The sequence below is a fragment of the Bufo bufo genome, chromosome 4 (genome assembly GCF_905171765.1).
Source record: "Bufo bufo chromosome 4, aBufBuf1.1, whole genome shotgun sequence".
NCBI lineage: Eukaryota > Metazoa > Chordata > Amphibia > Anura > Bufonidae > Bufo > Bufo bufo.
In genome coordinates this window covers 369,732,084-369,751,477 of record NC_053392.1, presented here as the reverse complement: position 1 = coordinate 369,751,477, position 19,394 = coordinate 369,732,084, and the positions used below count along the sequence as shown (strand labels likewise).

General features: G+C 45.2%; 1 protein-coding gene across 1 annotated transcript in view; it reads left to right on the top strand.

The window, feature by feature from the left end:
- TMEM244 (transmembrane protein 244) overlaps nt 1–19,394 on the top strand; it is a 67,893-nt gene that overhangs the window by 17,999 nt on the left and 30,500 nt on the right. Inside the window, exons 4-5 of the mRNA XM_040426978.1 lie at nt 1,665–1,790; nt 3,738–3,782. Coding sequence (XP_040282912.1) covers nt 1,665–1,790; nt 3,738–3,782 — 171 coding nt within the window. The remainder of the gene's footprint in view (nt 1–1,664; nt 1,791–3,737; nt 3,783–19,394) is intronic.

Genomic DNA, 19,394 nt, shown 5'->3' with positions numbered 1-19,394 from the left:
TCAGCCTTTCTTACCTTGGCCATGTCTCTGAGTATTGCACACCTTGTGCTTTTGGGCACTCCAGTGATGTTGCAGCTCTGAAATATGGCCAAACTGGTGGCAAGTGGCATCTTGGCAGCTGCACGCTTGACTTTTCTCAGTTCATGGGCAGTTATTTTGCGCCTTGGTTTTTCCACACGCTTCTTGCGACCCTGTTGACTATTTTGAATGAAACGCTTGATTGTTCGATGATCACGCTTCAGAAGCTTTGCAATTTTAAGAGTGCTGCATCCCTCTGCAAGATATCTCACTATTTTTGACTTTTCTGAGCCTGTCAAGTCCTTCTTTTGACCCATTTTGCCTAATAATTATGCACACCTAATATAGGGTGTTGATGTCATTAGACCACACCCCTTCTCATTACAGAGATGCACATCACCTAATATGCTTAATTGGTAGTAGGATTTCGAGCCTATACAGCTTGGAGTAAGACAACATGCATAAAGAGGATGATGTGGTCAAAATACTCATTTGCCTAATAATTCTGCACGCAGTGTATTATGGGGGTCTGTGGATGGCACTGTTAGGGGGGTCTGTGGATGGCACTGTTATGGGGATCTGTGGATGGCACTGTTATGGGGGTATGTGGATGGCACTGTTATGGGGGTCTGCGGCTGACACTGTTATGGGGGTCTGTGGCTGACACTGTTATGGGGGTCTCTGGCTGACACTGTTATGGGGGTCTCTGGCTGACACTGTTATGGGGGTCTGTGGCTGACACTGTTATGGGGACGTCTGTGGATGGCACTGTTATGGGGGCATCTGTGGATGGCATGACACTGAAATGGGGGATCTGTGGATGACAGATAAATAGAATCTTATGCTATTTGACATCCACAGATCCCCCCCATAACAGTGTCAGTCACTGTGAATGATCCCCAATACAGGGGGTGGGGGCTGGCATCTACACTAGTTTTTAAATGGCAGCGGGGGCCCAGTGCAGTCATTGTATTCCATTGCACTGGGCCCCGCTCACTGTACTAATGGTATCTGTAACTGCAGGCAGGCAATGGTTAACTATACATATGTTCGATCCAGCACTGAGCAGCCTGTACTTACGATCATAGCAGGCTGGATGCTGGAGGCAGGAGGCTGGGCGGGCGGGCACTGGCAGCGTAACTTCCTATGTCACGTGCCTGCGCCGCCTGCTTCATTCATAAAGTGGGCGGAGCGGGCACGTGACGTAGGAAGTTACGCTGCCAGTGCCCGCCCGCTCGCCCAGCCTCCTGCCTCCAGCATCCAGCCTGCTATGATCGTAAGTACAGGCTGCTCAGTGCTGGATCGAACATATGTATAGTTAACCATTGCCTGCCTGCAGTTACAGATACCATTAGTACAGTGAGCGGGGCCCAGTGCAATAGAATACAGTGACTGCACTGGGCCCCGCTGCCATTAATAAACTAAAGGCCGGCCCCCAGCCCCTCCTCCCTCCTCGCTGATACACACGCCGGCCACGCTGTGCAGCTTGGGGTCGGCGGTGTATCAGTGTAAAAATGGCAGCCTTCGCCCCATAAGACGCACTGCCATTTTCCTCCCACTTTTTTTGAGGGAGGAAGTGCGTCTTATAGGGCAAAAAATACGGTATCTCAAATTTTTTTATATAATTATTTTTCTTTCTAATGTAGCAAACTTGATTTCTCTGGAAGCCACATTTCTGGTGAGCAGCATCCTATTTGTTTTGGTTGTGGAGGAATGGATTTGGGACTATGGTTGCACAGTAACTGTGATTCATATCACTGTGGTTTCACTGGGTAAGTCATACTGGCATTTACAAAAATACTAAAGTCATCGATAAAGTAACGCATTCAGACTGATATATTCAAAATGATAGAATAAGAAATCAACTTTCTTCACATGATATGTTTCAGATATTGCAAAAGGGAAGAAAACGAAAAATCTAAGGGTACGGCCACATGGTCAGGTTTCCTGATGCAGTTTTGGGCGCCAAAAACAGGTGTGGATGATAAAAGGGGAAAAAGTATATAGAACAGATATGACTTCTCCTCTTGTTTGGCTTCTAAAAACCACATCCGGAAACCTGAACGTGCAGCCGTACCTTGATGATTTGTGAATGCCAATTGCAATCAGGAATTTCTTCATACCGTACGTTGGTGAAGGAAGGAGGGGGGGAGACAGCACAGTACAAAAATCTATTGTAAACCCCTGAACAAATTTTCCACTCCTAAGGACGCCATTCTATAATTGTTGTCTAGCGCAATGTTGTGGTTTAAATGTGTTGACTGTTTTACCAAACATCTTGGAACAGGCTGAACTCTGTATACTGTATACACCTGAAGCATCTGATGCAATGAGCACTCTAGAGCTACAGTATATGCCTTATAGGGTGGGGGGAACATAAACTGATAACATTATTGTCACATTTGTATAGGAGATAAGTCTCTACTTGACCTCTTCTGACCATACTGTACAGTGGTGGACGCAGACAGCTGAAGGCCCCTGTGCAAAAATTGCAGCTTATGATGGAGCACTCCTTTTACGTACTTCTAACTATTAAACAGTAATTGAGAGTCATGAATTTCATTATCTCAAGTACTTACATGGAATTTAATGGATCATAAAAAGCTACCTTTAAGGGGTTTGTAACAATCTTTAAAGTTGATGACCTATCCACAGGATAAGTAATCAATATCAGATCAGTAGAGGTCTGACTCCCAGAACCCCTGCCAATCAGCTGTTTGAAGTGGCTGAAGCACTCAGATGAGCACTGTGACTTCATAGTATGCCAAGCACAACACGGTTCACTCCTATTCACTTGAATGGCACTGATCTGCAGAAAGGTTATGTACAGTAACTGATGGATGTGATGTCACAGACCAAGGAATGGGATGCAGCACTTGCTCGAGCAACTTGCATCTTGCCAAAAACTGGTCTCCACCAATCAGATATTGGTGACCTATCCTGAGGATAGATCATCAATTTTTAATTCCTGATCTTGGACAACCCATTTAAGGTTGCATTGCATTGCGCCCCCCTACCTTCTGGTTCCCCCTGCAGCTGTACAGATTGAACATGTAGTATGTCCACCCATGGTCTGGATGTTTTTTAAAACATGCTTATCCTATCTAATCATTTCTACATTTAGTTGCAGAAATTTGTTGAGAGAATCTGCCAATTACATAATAATTTATTTTATTCGCGTTGACATTTTCTGCAGCGCTTTACAGACATTAGCATCAAGCTGTTCCCAATGGGGCTCACAATCTAAGTTCCCTATCAGTATGTCTTTCGAGTGTGGGAGGAAACCAGAGTACCCAGAGTAAACCCACACAAACACAGGAAGAACATACAAACTCCATGCAGATGTTGTCCTTGGTCAGATTCAAACCTTGGATCCCAGTGCTGCAAGGCACCAGTGCTAACCATTGAGCCACCGTGCTACATATACACTGTAAATTTATAGTAAACTGTTGCAAAATGTCACATACTATAGAGAAAAGCTAGCACATGCTGAAGTTTAGAGGTTCATTGAATATTACCGGTGAGATGTTCCTAATGAACACATTTCATGCTCTAGTTAATAAATGTAACTATAAGCCAATAGAGCCTAAGACAAGTTAAAATTTCAATTCCCACTTTACAGCTGACTTTATACTTGAATGCACCCGTTAATTAAAAGTCTGAACGGTAAAGTGTGAAACCCAAGCTGTGCAATTTATTTTAAATTTTTCTTTCTGTAGTTAATATGGAAATCCCCATTACGGCACAGTGGTGGACCTCCATAGGTAAATATATGTTTTTTTGCTAATGTTATTATTGTCTGATCATTCTTGAATTTATTGTCTGTATCCTTGGCAATGGATACTAGGTGTAAGAAGTCTTATAGACCAGGCAATGATCCTCTAGGTTTCTGGGAAAAATATGTAAATTTGCTTTTTTTCTAAAAAGAAAAAACAGCTGAGCCTCTAATGTCACCAGATGTAAGGTAGCTGTCTTATAAGGCAAAGCTTCAAACAGGCCTTGAAGCATAACTTGAATAATGCGTAATCCTGGTAGCATAAAAGACACAGCTTTCTTTTTTGAAAGATAATTAATTTGCATATTTTCCCAGAAACCCAGAGAAGCATTGCCTGGTCTATAAGACTTCTTACACCTATTAGATGCTCTCCATATGGAGAACTAGGACCCCTCAGATCCTGACCAAGGTCCCTCACCTAGTTAGGCCAGCTCTAAACTCTGTACTAATGAGATACTGGCTTACTTATTATCCAAGTTATGCTTCAAGGTCTGTTTAAAATGTTGAGCATAGAGTTATAGGATGGTTACCTTACATTTGGTGACATAAGAGGCTATGTTTTCTTTTCTTTTTGGAAAAAGAGGAAATTTGCAATTTTTTTATTCTTGGCAAGTAATTTTTTCAAATAAGCTATTGTGTATGTAATTCAGTAATGACAATATTAGTATTTCTGACAGTGTAAGGCTCACACCTCATTTTTTCCTCCCCTCAGAGATATGTAGTCTTCTCCTACATACACCCCCAACGAAAGGCTGTATACCTATACTATTGAATAAGATTGCAGTGGCATATATCTCCCTTTGTATACCATCAGACTATGCTCATCTATACGGTAAAGAAAAAGGATGCCCACACATACTTGGCAAGTGTGTCAAAAGGACACTATGTTGGCTTGTATGGAGTGTATGGGGGCATCTGGATTTGTCCTTCATATGTACTGGGAGTTTTCCTGGTGCATACTCTAAAGGCCTCATGCACACGACCGTGCTGTTATTTGCGGTCCACAAACCGCAGATCCGCAAAAAACGGAAGCCGCCCGTGTGCCTTCTGCAATTTGCGGAACGGAACAGGTGGCCCATTGTAGACATGCCTATTCTTGTCCGCAAAACGGCCAAGAATAGGACATGCTATATTTTTTTTGCGGGGCCTCGGAACGGAGCAACGGATGCGGACAGCACACGGAGTGCTGTCCGCATCTTTTGCGGCCCCATTGAAGTTAATGGGTCCGCATCCGAGCCGCAAAAAACGCGGCTCGGATGCAGACCATAACTACGGTCGTGTGCATGAGGCCAAAGGTAAATAAAAATGTGGGAGCCTCAGTCGTATGATACTATTTTTGTTTTCTCTCTTCTGACTCCATCTCTAATTGTCAATTTTTTTCTGAGCTTAACTAATGAAGGCATCTGTGCTCTCTGCTAAAATCTCCTCCTACATTCAGGATCACTAGTTCCTCCCCCACCCCTGCCCACATTTCTGTGCCTGCTTCTAATGGGCTAGCGGAGGTTCCTGACTTGTATCCTCTAACCCTCAATACTATGACAACTTATTTTCTCACCCATGAGAAATGACAGCTGGCAGCCTTTCGGCATAATCCCCATCTTACAGACATACACAAATACACAGCAACAGAGTGTCTCAGACATTATAAATAATATTTTATGGCAAAAAAAGGAAATTCTGTGCTCATTCAAGCTCTGGTGTGATATACAGTAGGCTGATGCCTTCTGAAAGATGATCTGTTTCGCAAGAGTCTCTATGTGTTCATGTGTGTGCAGGGAACCCACTGTACCTTTCCCCATCCTCACTCCCTCAAACTGTCCACCTGTACTGTGTAATATGATCCCTCAGTGAGGCCTTCCAATGGTTTTCAGTGAATCACATTACTGTTACAGACAGTAATGGAGAGCCAGCTAATTAAAAGGACCCATGCTGTAGGAGATGCTGAAAGGGGTTTCTAGGGTTTTTCAACGTTCCCAGTATATGCCATCACTAGTTGATCAGTGAGGATGCGACTCCCCGCACGCTGCCAATTATCTGGTCTGTGTAGCATCATCGACGGAAGTCAGCACCAGAGCTACATGGCACCAGCAACAATGTAGTGGCAGTCGGGGTGCAGGCTGTCAGACCCTTGCCATCAGCTAGTTATGGACTATCCTGAGGATAGGCGATCCACTTGAAAAACAACTCCTTTAAAGGGAATCATTCACCACATACCTCCATATTAATCCAAGTGAAATGTCAGTTGTGCTCTGGCCTCCTGATTCTGATACTTTTCCCCCCATACCGATCAGTACTTGCATTCCTAAGAAATCAGTGATTTTTTGATATCCAAATCAGTTTGGTGCAACAAGGGCATCACCATTGCAACGCGTTGGACAAAAAAAAGTCCACTCTTTATCACATCCAGTCCCATACTTACCAGCTTTGAGTAACAGGGCCAGGCAGGAAAGCTGTGATTTTGCCTGGCCCTGTGTTCTCGTGGGCATCGGCACTTCTACAATCGTCTCACGTGCAGTACAGCCATGATGCTTACCAGGGCTTCCTAGTACAGACAACTTAAGCCCTGGTAAGCATCAGGGCTGTACTGCACATGTGCCCAAAGCACTGGCACACGCATGAGAGCATAAAGCCAGGAAAGGTTACATTTCCCCTGCATGGACCTGTCACTCAAACAGCTAATTTACATATCAAAAAGACAACAATTTCTCAGAAATGCAGGCACTAATCAGCAATGGGGGGGGGACACATTACAATTAGGATAACAGAACACATATGACACTTGACTTGGATTACTGTGGATGTATGTGTGGTGACAGATTTAGCTGAGTGTATGTGTGTGTGTGTGTGTGTGTGTCCGCTAAAGGAATCCGCACCGTCGCATTTACAATCATGAAATTTGGCACACAGGTACATCAGGTGTCCGGGAAGGTTTTAGACCGGGTCTCAGTTCTCTAAGACGTACCGTTCCTGAGATATTCCCCAAAAATGCATTAGCCAATAGAAACTTGGTCACATGACCCTTATCAGCCAATAGAAGCTCGCAGGTCCTCCAGTCTCCACATACACAGTTTTACTCCAGGTTTCCATAACAACCCAGCCATTTATGTTCACTACTGTAGGAGAGCTTTAAAGGGAACCTGTCATCAACTATATGCTGACCTCACTGACGGCAGCATAAATTAGTGACAGAAATGCTGATTTCAGCAGTGTCACTCATGAGCTAAAAGTAAGTGGTTGCTGAGAACCAGAATCATAATCATTGCAGTCAAATCTACCTGAGAAGAGTTATGGTTATTCATAATCTCCTGCTCTCTTACCCATCTGCTGATGATTGGCAGTTCTCTCCTAGAGAGAAAGGGAGAAAACTAGGTAGAAGCCTGTCAGTCATCAGCAGGTGGGCAGGAGAGCAGGAATTCATGAATAACCAGGACTCTTCTCAGGTGTCCGTGACTCTTTTCCAGGCCCAGTCTGCAATGATTGTGATGTTGGATCTCAGCAACAACTTACTTTTAACTTATAAATGACAGACGGCTGAAATCAACTCACCTGTCTCTAATTTACTCTGCCGTGAGTATGGGCAGCATAAAGTTGACAGGTTCCTTTTAAAGGAAACCTGTCACCAGGATAATCGCTATTGAAGTAAAGCCATAGCCTAATAGCACTTATTACCTTATTTCCAGATGTGCCTTTGTTCCAGCAATAGATGTTTTTATCCTCTGAAAATCCAGTTTATTTGGTATGCAACTGAGCCAGTAAGGTGCCCAGAGGGGCGTCACTCTTGCAGGAAGGCGCCCGAACATGCCCCCTGCCACAATGTGTCCACCCTCAAAAGATGTAAAACCCCACCCCCAGGTCCCGCTAAGCCACGCCCCTCTCACTCCTGAGCCTACGGGGATTGAAAAAATGAAGGTAAAATTTAACTTCTGTCAACTGCAGGGGTGGGAGGGAGGGTGACTTTCTCCCTGCAGCTTACACTCAGACAGCACAGTGCTGCTGTCTTAGAGTGAGCTGTTCAAAAGTACACACCCCTATCCAATTAGGCCACGCCCCCTCACATTCCTCAGCTGGCTGAGATTGAAAAAATAAAGTTAAAAATCAACTTCTAGGTCCCGATAAGCCACGCCCAGGCCTCGTTAAGTCACGCCCCCTCCCACTCCTGAGCCGACGGGGATTGAAAAAATTAAGGTAAAAATCAACTTCGGTCAGCTGCAGGGGTGGGATGGAAGGTGACTTTCTCCCTGCAGCTCACAGTCAGACAGAACAGTGCTGCTATCTTAAAATGAGCTGTTCAAAAGGACACACCCCCGATCGAGTAAAGGCCACTATTAAGGGGGAAGGCTGCTGTAAAGGTCAAAGTTAAGGGGTTGGCTGCTGTGGAGGTCCAATTTTAAGGACGGTGCACTGTGGGGGGCAGTGTTAAGGGGTGGGGGACAGTGGAGGTCACTGTTTTGGGGGCGGGGTGCTATAGATGTCATTGTTATAGTGGATAGTGTTGATATCTTTTAACGACACACACAAACATTAAATGAAATAGATTAACCCGTAGAGGACCCGCGCCGTACATGTACGGCACAGATGCCAGTGACTTAAGGAGCTGCGCCCGCCCGATCAGCGTCAGGATTCTGGCAGTCACTGATAGCCGGACCCCTGCTGCATGCGCCGACATTGGTGAAATCATTAACCCTTGATTAACCCTTGATGTGCCACAGTCAACGCTGACCGCGGCACATGCGATGTCCTCACGCGTATCGGAGCTGCCATCGGGTCCCCGTGCTGCTGTGACGGGGATCCGATGGCATAGAAGGCAGCGCAATGCCTTCCTTAGGTATCGGGGCTGCCTTCCGGGGGAGAGCCTGTGAGATCCAGCCCCCTGGATCTTACAGGCAGGAAGCTGTATGTGTAATACACACTGTATTACACTTATAGCCAATGCATTCCAATACAGAAGTATTAGAATGCATTGTAAAGGGGATCAGACCCCCAAAAGTGGAAGTTCCAGAGTGGGACAAAAAATAAAGTAAAAAAAAAAAAATAAAGTTTTCCCCCCCAACAAAATTTAAGTTTCAAGTAAAAAAATAATATCCTTTTGCCAAAATAAAGGGAAAAAATTTGTAAAAAATAGGGGAAAAAAGAAAAGTACACATATTAGGCTTCAGTATCGACCAGCTCTATAAATCTAACACATGACCTAACCCCTCAGGTGAACACTGTCAAAAAATAAAATAAAAACTGTGCTAAAAAAACATTTTTTGGTCACCTTACATCACTAAAAGTGCAACACCAAGTGATCAAAAAGGTGTATACCCCCAAATATAGTACCAATCTAACCGTCACCTCATCCCACAAAAAATGAGCCCCTACCTAAGACAATCGCCCAAAAAATAAAAAAGACTATGGCTCAGAATATGGAGACACTAAAACATAGTTTTTTTTTTGTTTGCTGTTATTGTGTAAAACTTAAGTAAATAAAAAAAAGTATATGTATTAGGTATTGCCGCGTCCATACAACCTGCTCTATAAAAATATCACATGACCTAACCCCTCAGGTGAATACTGTAAAAAAAAATAACTAACATCACAAAAAGTGTAATAGCAAGCGATCAAAAAGTCACACACACACCCCAAAATAGTGCCAATCAAACCGTCATCTCATCCCGCAAAAATCATACCCTACCTAAGACAATCACCGAAAAACTGAAAAAAATATGGCTCTCAGACTATGGAGACACTAAAACATGATTTTTTTTGTTTCAAAAATGAAATTATTCTTGCAAACTTACATAAATAAAAAAAAAGTAGACATATTAGGTATCGCCGCGTCCATAATAATCTGCTCTATAAAAATATCACATGACCTAACCCCTGAGGTGAATATTGTAAAAAAATAAATAATAAAAACTGTGTAAAAAAAGCCATTTTTTATCACCTTACATTACAAAAAGTGTAATGGCAAGCGATCAAAAAGTCATATGCACCCTATATTAGTACCAATCAAACCGTCATCTCATTCTGGAAAAAATGAGCCCCTACACAAGACAGTCGCCCAAAAAATACATAAAACTACGGCTTTCAGAATGTGGAAACACCAAAAAATATTTTTTTTAAAAAATGCTTTGTTATGTAAAACTGAAACAAACAACCCAAAAAAGTAGTCATATTTGGTATTGTCACGTCCGTAACAACCTGCTCTATAATGATCTAACCTGTCAGATGAATTTTGTAAATAACTAAAAATATAAACGGTGCCAAAACAGCTATTTCTTGTTACCTTGCCTCACAAAAAGTGTAATATAGAGCAACCAAAAATCATATGTACCCTAATATAGTACCAACAAAACTGCCACCTTATCCCTAGTTTCCAAAATGGGGTCACTTTTTTGGAGTTTCTACTCTAGGGGTGCATCAGGGGGGCTTCAAATGGGACATAGTGTCAAAAAAACTGTTTAGCAAAATCTGCCTTCCAAAAACCGTATGGTGTTCCTTTCCCTCTACGCAATACTGTGTACCCATACAGCAGTTTACGACCACATATGGGGTGTTTCTGTAAACGACAGAATCAGGGCAATAAATATTGAGTTTTGTTTGGCTGTTAACCCTTGCTTTGTAACTGAAAAAAAAATTATTCAAATGGGAAATGCGCCAAAAAAGTGAAATTTTAAAACTTTATCTCTATTTTCCATTAATTCTTGTTGAACACCTAAAGGGTTAACAAAGTTTGTAAATCAGTTTTAAATACCTTGAGGGGTGTAGTTTCTAAAATGGGGTCATTTTTGGGTGGTTTCTGTGACAGATCCATCTGTATAGGCCTATATTGCTGGTTCGTCTGTTTGCCTTCATTTCGCTGGATTTCCTGCCCGTATGCCCCTGTTCGTGTGTTTCCCCAAATACCGATTGGAACTACTGAACGGACGGCCACCCAGGAGAAGAGTGTGCTGCTAGTTAACCCAAATGGCCTCATTGTTCACAAAGGACTTAAACTAACTTGAACTCCTGGTCTAATGCGTGCCATTTTGGGATGTTAAATGTCTGTGTATTGAAAAGGGTTGTGACATTGTATGTTTAACCACCTCCGGACCGCTGTACGCACAGACGCGTCCTGGAGGTGGTTGATTCATTCCTCCTGGACGCGCCGGCGCGTCCTCTCGCGAGACGCGAGATTTCCTGTGAACGCGCGCACACAGGCGCGCGCGCTCACAGGAACGGAAGGTAAGAGAGTTGATCTCCAGCCTGCCAGCGGCGATCGTTCGCTGGCAGGCTGGAGATGTGTTTTTTTTAACCCCTAACAGGTATATTAGACGCTGTTTTGATAACAGCGTCTAATATACCTGCTACCTGGTCCTCTGGTGGTCCCATTTGTTTGGATCGACCACCAGAGGACACAGGTAGCTCAGTAAAGTCCCACCAAGCACCACTACACTACACTACACCCCCCCCCCCGTCACTTATTAACCCCTTATTAGCCCCTGATCACCCCTGATCACCCCATATAGACTCCCTGATCACCCCCCTGTCATTTATTACCCCCCTGTCATTGATCAACCCCCTGTAAAGCTCCATTCAGATGTCCGCATGATTTTTACGGATCCACTGATAGATGGATCGGATCCGCAAAACGCATCCGGACGTCTAAATGAAGCCTTACAGGGGCGTGATCAATGACTGTGGTTATCACCCCATATAGACTCCCTGATCACCCCCCTGTCATTGATCACCCCCCTGTCATTGATTACCCCCCTGTAAAGCTCCATTCAGACGTCCGCATGATTTTTACGGATCCACTGATAGATGGATCGGATCCGCAAAACGCATCCGGACGTCTGAATGAAGCCTTACAGGGGCATGATCAATGACTGTGGTGATCACCCCATATAGACTCCCTGATCACCCCCCTGTAAAGCTCCATTCAGATGTCCGCATGATTTTTACGGATCCACTGATAGATGGATCGGATCCGCAAAACGCATCCGGACGTCTGAATGAAGCCTTACAGGGGCATGATCAATGACTGTGGTTATCACCCCATATAGACTCCCTGATCACCCCCCTGTCATTGATCACCCCCCTGTCATTGATTACCCCCCTGTAAAGCTCCATTCAGACGTCCGCATGATTTTTACGGATCCACTGATAGATGGATCGGATCCGCAAAACGCATCCGGACGTCTGAATGAAGCCTTACAGGGGCATGATCAATGACTGTGGTTATCACCCCATATAGACTCCCTGATCACCCCCCTGTCATTGATTACCCCCCTGTAAAGCTCCATTCAGACGTCCGCATGATTTTTACGGATCCACTGATAGATGGATCGGATCCGCAAAACGCATCCGGACGTCTGAATGAAGCCTTACAGGGGCATGATCAATGACTGTGGTGATCACCCCATATAGACTCCCTGATCACCCCCCTGTCATTGATTACCCCCCTGTCATTGATCACCCCCCTGTAAAGCTCCATTCAGACGTCCGCATGATTTTTACGGATCCACTGATAGATGGATCGGATCCGCAAAACGCATCCGGACGTCTGAATGAAGCCTTACACGGGCGTGATCAATGACTGTGGTTATCACCCCATATAGACTCCCTGATCACCCCCCTGTCATTGATCACCCCCCTGTCATTGATCACCCCCCTGTCATTGATCAACCCCCTGTCATTGATCAACCCCCCTGTCATTGATCACCCCCCTGTAAGGCTCCATTCAGACATTTTTTTGGCCCAAGTTAGCGGAATTATTTTTTTTTTTTCTTACAAAGTCTCATATTCCACTAACTTGTGACAAAAAATTAAATCTCACATGAACTCACCATACCCCTCACGGAATCCAAATGCGTAAAATTTTTTAGACATTTATATTCCAGACTTCTTCTCACGCTTTAGGGCCCCTAGAATGCCAGGGCAGTATAAATACCCCACATGTGACCCCATTTCGGAAAGAAGACACCCCCAGGTATTCCGTGAGGGGCATATTGAGTCCATGAAAGATTGAAATTTTTGTCCCAAGTTAGCGGAACGGGAGACTTTGTGAGAAAAAAATAAAAAATATCAATTTCCGCTAACTTGTGCCAAAAAAAAAAAATTTCTATGAACTCGCCATGCCCCTCATTGAATACCTTGGGGTGTCTTCTTTCCAAAATGGGGTCACATGTGGGGTATTTATACTGCCCTGGCATTCTAGGGGCCCCAAAGCGTGAGAAGAAGTCTGGTATCCAAATGTCTAAAAATGCCCTCCTAAAAGGAATTTGGGCCCCTTTGCGCATCTAGGCTGCAAAAAAGTGTCACACATCTGGTATCGCCGTACTCAGGAGAAGTTGGGGAATGTGTTTTGGGGTGTCATTTTACATATACCCATGCTGGGTGAGATAAATATCTTGGTCAAATGCCAACTTTGTATAAAAAAAATGGGAAAAGTTGTCTTTTGCCAAGATATTTCTCTCACCCAGCATGGGTATATGTAAAAAGACACCCCAAAACACATTCCCCAACTTCTCCCGAGTACGGAGATACCAGATGTGTGACACTTTTTTGCAGCCTAGGTGGGCAAAGGGGCCCATATTCCAAAGAGCACCTTTCGGATTTCACTGGTCATTTACCTACTTACCACACATTAGGGCCCCTGGAAAATGCCAGGGCAGTATAACTACCCCACAAGTGACCCCATTTTGGAAAGAAGACACCCCAAGGTATTCCGTGAGGGGCATGGCGAGTTCCTAGAATTTTTTATTTTTTGTCACAAGTTAGTGGAAAATGATGATTTTTTTTTTTTTTTTTTTTTCATACAAAGTCTCATATTCCACTAACTTGTGACAAAAAATAAAAACTTCCATGAACTCACTATGCCCATCAGCGAATACCTTGGGGTCTATTCTTTCCAAAATGGGGTCACTTGTGGGGTAGGTATAATGCCCTGGTATTTTAGGGGCCCAAATGTGTGGTAAGGAGTTTGAAATCAAATTCTGTAAAAAATGACGAGTGAAATCCGAAAGGTGCTCTTTGGAATATGGGCCCCTTTGCCCACCTAGGCTGCAAAAAAGTGTCACACATCTGGTATCTCCGTACTCAGGAGAAGGTGGGGAATGTGTTTTGGGGTGTCATTTTACATATACCCATGCTGGGTGAGATAAATATCTTGGTCAAATGCCAACTTTGTATAAAAAAATTGGAAAAGTTGTCTTTTGCCAAGATATTTCTCTCACCCAGCATGGGTATATGTAAAAAGACACCCCAAAACACATTCCCCAACTTCTCCTGAGTACGGAGATACCACATGTGTGGCACTTTTTTGCAGCCTAGGTGGGCAAAGGGGCCCATATTCCAAAGAGCACCTTTTGGATTTCACTGGTCATTTACCTACTTACCACACATTAGGGCCCCTGGAAAATGCCAGGGCAGTATAACTACCCCACAAGTGACCCCATTTTGGAAAGAAGACACCCCAAGGTATTCCGTGAGGGGCATGGCGAGTTCCTAGAATTTTTTATTTTTTGTCACAAGTTAGTGGAAAATGATGATTTTTTTTATATATATATTTTTTTTCATACAAAGTCTCATATTCCACTAACTTGTGACAAAAAATAAAAACTTCCATGAACTCACTATGCCCATCAGCGAATACCTTGGGGTCTCTTCTTTCCAAAATGGGGTCACTTGTGGGGTAGTTATACTGCCCTGGCATTCTAGGGGCCCAAATGTGTGGTAAGGAGTTTGAAATCAAATTCTGTAAAAAATGACGAGTGAAATCCGAAAGGTGCTCTTTGGAATATGGGCCCCTTTGCCCACCTAGGCTGCAAAAAAGTGTCACACATCTGGTATCTCCGTATTCAGGAGAAGTTGGGGAATGTGTTTTGGGGTGTCTTTTTACATATACCCATGCTGGGTGAGAGAAATATCTTGGCAAAAGACAACTTTTCCCATTTTTTTATACAAAGTTGGCATTTGACCAAGATATTTATCTCACCCAGCATGGGTATATGTAAAATGACACCCCAAAACACATTCCCCAACTTCTACTGAATACGGAGTTACCAGATGTGTGACACTTTTTTGCAGCCTAGGTGGGCAAAGGGGCCCACATTCCAAAGAGCACCTTTCGGATTTCACTGGTCAGTTTTTACAGAATTTGATTTCAAACTCCTCACCACACATTTGGGCCCCTAGAATGCCAGGGCAGTATAACTACCCCACAAGTGACCCCATTTTGGAAAGAAGAGACCCCAAGGTATTTCGTGATGGGCATAGTGAGTTCATGGAAGTTTTTATTTTTTGTCACAAGTTAGTGGAATATGAGACTTTGTAAGAAAAAAAAAATAAAAAAAAAAAATCATCATTTTCCGCTAACTTGTGACAAAAAATAAAAAGTTCTATGAACTCACTATGCCCATCAGCGAATACCTTAGGGTGTGTACTTTCCGAAATGGGGTCATTTGTGGGGTGTTTGTACTGTCTGGGCATTGTAGAACCTCAGGAAACATGACAGGTGCTCAGAAAGTCAGAGCTGCTTCAAAAAGCGGAAATTCACATTTTTGTACCATAGTTTGTAAACGCTATAACTTTTACCCAAACCATTTTTTTTTTACCCAAACATTTTTTTTTTATCAAAGACATGTAGAACAATAAATTTAGAGCAAAATTTATATATGGATGTCATTTTTTTTGCAAAATTTTACAACTGAAAGTGAAAAATGTCATTTTTTTGCAAAAAAATCGTTAAATTTCGATTAATAACAAAAAAAGTAAAAATGTCAGCAGCAATGAAATACCACCAAATGAAAGCTCTATTAGTGAGAAGAAAAGGAGGTAAAATTCATTTGGGTGGTAAGTTGCATGACCGAGCAATAAATGGTGAAAGTAGTGTAGGTCAGAAGTGTAAAAAGTGGCCTGGTCTTTCAGGGTGTTTAAGCACTGGGGGCTGAGGTGGTTAAATGGTGATGTCTGTTCTGTTGTCCCCACATGTGTATTGTGGTTACCCTCTGTCTTGAGAGATAATGGGATTACTCCTCGGGTCTCCAGGGCAGAGAGGAGGAGACCATGATGCATTGTGGGGGATGTATTGTCTCTGTAGTGCTGCATGTCTGTCCTGTGTCAGTCTCCATTCTGGTCCCCTAGGGGCGTGTCCACCAGATGGAGACCTGCATAAATACGGGTGGGTAGCCCTCAATAAAATTGATTCCTGTTTGACTTTCAAGACGGAGCTTGGTCTCGTTTGTGGAGGGATTTATTATTGGGACAGCGCTTTCGTATATTGCTAGCTGTGGAAGGAGTTCGACTGAATTGCTGATCGGGAGTTGCCACTTCGTATGCTCCATTCGGGAGTTTGACGATCGGCTGGATTAAAAACTGCATTTCTGGAGAAAGGGGCTTATTCACTAAACGGCGGCTTCATCTACCTGGCGGTGAGTGTCGTAACAATTGGTGGCAAGCAACGGGATGAATCCGACCGCCCAGAAGGCCAGCTACAAATCCCAGGGTGGAAATGCAGTATGAGGAATTAAGGCGTGCTACCCTTAAAGATATATTGGAACGCAGAGGACGATCAGCGAGTAATCTCAAGAAGAGAAAGATTATTTCTATATTATTGGAGATGGATGCAGCACAGGGAACGGAGAGAGCTAATGTGCCTGGCATACTGGATTTAACACCCGAGGAGGTACAATTTAACCGGGCAGTCCAGATAAGGCTGGCACACCTTGGCCCCAACCCTGCAGCAGATATTGTGATCCAGGTGCAAGCAGCAGTAGCAGCACAACAGGCGCTCCAGGGAAGAGGAGCTGCAGCAGCAGAGGTACCCCATAATAATAATGGAAGGAGAAAGGTACCTTTTGCTGCATTTAGACATTTTGTGGAAACGGAGGGAGAGATTGACGGGTTCCTGGCCGATTTTGAAAGGCAGTGTGCCTTACACCAGGTACCCACAGAGGAATGGGTCACTATCCTCTCTGGGAAATTATCCGGCCGGGCCAGTGAGGCTTTTCGGGCCATCCCAGAGGAGGAACTTACAAGTTACCGGGCAGTAAAAGATGCCCTTTTGGCCAGATACGCTGTCACCCCTGAGGCGTACCGGCGGCAATTCCGGGACACTAACAAGCAGGCTGGCGATTCTTATGTGGAGTGGGCATGCAGGGTACACCGCACCGCAGCCCACTGGATGGCAGGGTGTCAAGCGGTAACTGGGGAAGAGGTGCTGCAAGTATTTTTGTTGGAGCACTGCTTTGATCGGTTACCTGCAGGAGTCAGAGAGTGGGTTAGGGACCGCAAACCCGCTACCTTACCTGAAGCTGCTCGTCTGGCCGATGAATACACAAATGCACGAAGGCTAGACCAGACAGCAGCCAAGGTCCCTACCCGAGTGGAGTACAAACCGGCAGCACCTCTAACCACTACTGTGTATCACCCCCCAGCGCAACGCACCCCCACAATACCACCAACGAACAATTATGTTCAGCCAGCTCGGTTCAACGCCCGGGATTACTCTCAGCCTATCCGGTGCTATGGGTGCAAACAGTTGGGGCACAAGAGACCGGAGTGCCCATTGAACAATAACAACCAAGCGCAGTCATGGAGAAAACCAGCCGGCGGACATCAGCAGCCACCCCAGTCTTCCGCTCACTGTCTTGAGCAGGAGGTATTTTGGGGTATACTACATGAGGCGGATCCAGTACAAGCAGCCCAGCAGGATAACCGGCAGCAGCACAGGCAGACCGTTAGACTAAATGGCAAAGTGGTCACTGGTCTGAGAGACACCGGAGCCACTATGACCCTGCTCCAAAAGAACCTTGTTTCGGAACACCAACACACTGGAAATACTGTGGCAGTGAGGGTAGCAGGAGGCGCCGTGTTCCGTCTACCTGTTGCCCGGGTTCATTTGGATTGGGGAGTGGGCTCTGGACATGTGAATGTGGGGGTTATGAAAGACCTGCCTGCTGATGTCTTGCTCGGGAATGACCTGGCCCCTTTGGTTTCTGCTTATGCTCCAATGGGACCTGCTGATGTCAACCCAGTGACTACCCGGGCCCAGACCCGTGCTGCTGGAACCAGCCCACCTGCTGCTGAGACCCAGGTAAGACCCGATTCCCCGACTGATACCCTAGGACAGACCTTTGCTAGCTGGGATTCCCCAGAGGAGTTTGGGAGGGAAACTCAGGCAGATCCGACTCTCCAGAAGTATAGAGACAGAGCAGATACTGGAGAGGTAGGAGTAGATGGGGAGCGGTATGAATGGGTGGGGGACAGGTTATATAGGATCCCTAAACCGTCCCAGAAAAGTGTTGCCCATCCGCCGAATCGACAGCTGGTGGTGCCCGCAAAATACCGGCAGGAGATTCTGCGGATAGGGCATGATGTTCCATTAGCCGGACATCTAGGGTCCCGCCGCACAGCCTATAGGATCATGCAGAACTTCTTTTGGCCAAATTTTAATCAGGCTGTGCGGATATATTGTAGTACGTGTGACACTTGTCAACGGGTAGGAAAGCGGGGGGACCACCCAAGAGCTAGGCTTATGTCTATGCCTATCATTGGGGAGCCCTTTGCCCGCATAGCCGTTGACATTGTGGGTCCACTGGCCAGGGCTAGTCCATCCGGTAAGAAGTATATTCTCACCGTGGTGGACTATGCCACTCGCTATCCAGAGGCAGTAGCGCTGTCTAATATAGAGGCAGAGACAGTTGCTGATGCCCTGGTTAGAATTTTTACTAGGGTCGGGTTCCCTAAGGAGATTCTCTCTGACCAGGGAACCCAATTTACCGCTGTGCTCACCCAGCAACTGTGGAGGGTGTGCGGCATTAAACCGATACTTAGTTCCCCGTACCATCCACAGACTAACGGCCTCTGCGAGCGATTTAACGGCACCCTCAAACAGATGTTGAGGACCTTTTCTGACACTTGCAGAGACTGCGAGCGATTCCTGCCTCATCTGTTGTTTTCTTACAGAGAGGTGCCCCAGGAATCTACTGGGTTCCCCCCCCTTTGAGTTGCTCTATGGGAGGAGGGTCCGCGGACCCCTAGATCTCATTAGAGGCCACTGGGAGGGGGAGACAGAGCAGGAAGGGACCCCCATAGTACCGTATGTCCTGGAACTCCGGGACCGCATGGAGAAACTGTCCCTGATGGTAAGAGAGAATCTCCAGGTGGCCCAGGGGAGACAGAAGAGATGGTACGATCGGGGTGCCCGGCAGCGAGTCTTCCAGGTTGGGCAGAAAGTGCTAGTGCTCAAACCTGTGAAGGCGAACAAGATGCAAGCATCTTGGCAGGGCCCGTATAAGGTGGTAGCTCAGGTGTGTGATACTACCTACCTCATAGCCAGCTGTTCAGATGAGAGGATCCAGCGATCCTTTCATGTGAACATGCTAAAGGAGTATCAGGAGAGACCGGAGGATGTCGCTGCAGTATGTGCCCCTGCTGCAGACGATACAGCGAGTTTACCCTTACCCGATTTGTTAGAGAGGGACTCCCAGACTGACCTTACTAGTCTTGTACAGCTAGGGGATAGATTAAGCCCCACAGAGAAGGGACAGGCAAGACAGCTTCTGTGGGAGAAGCAGGCGACATTCTCCCAAGAGCCTGGCTACACTACCCTAACTGTACATAAGGTAGAGACCCC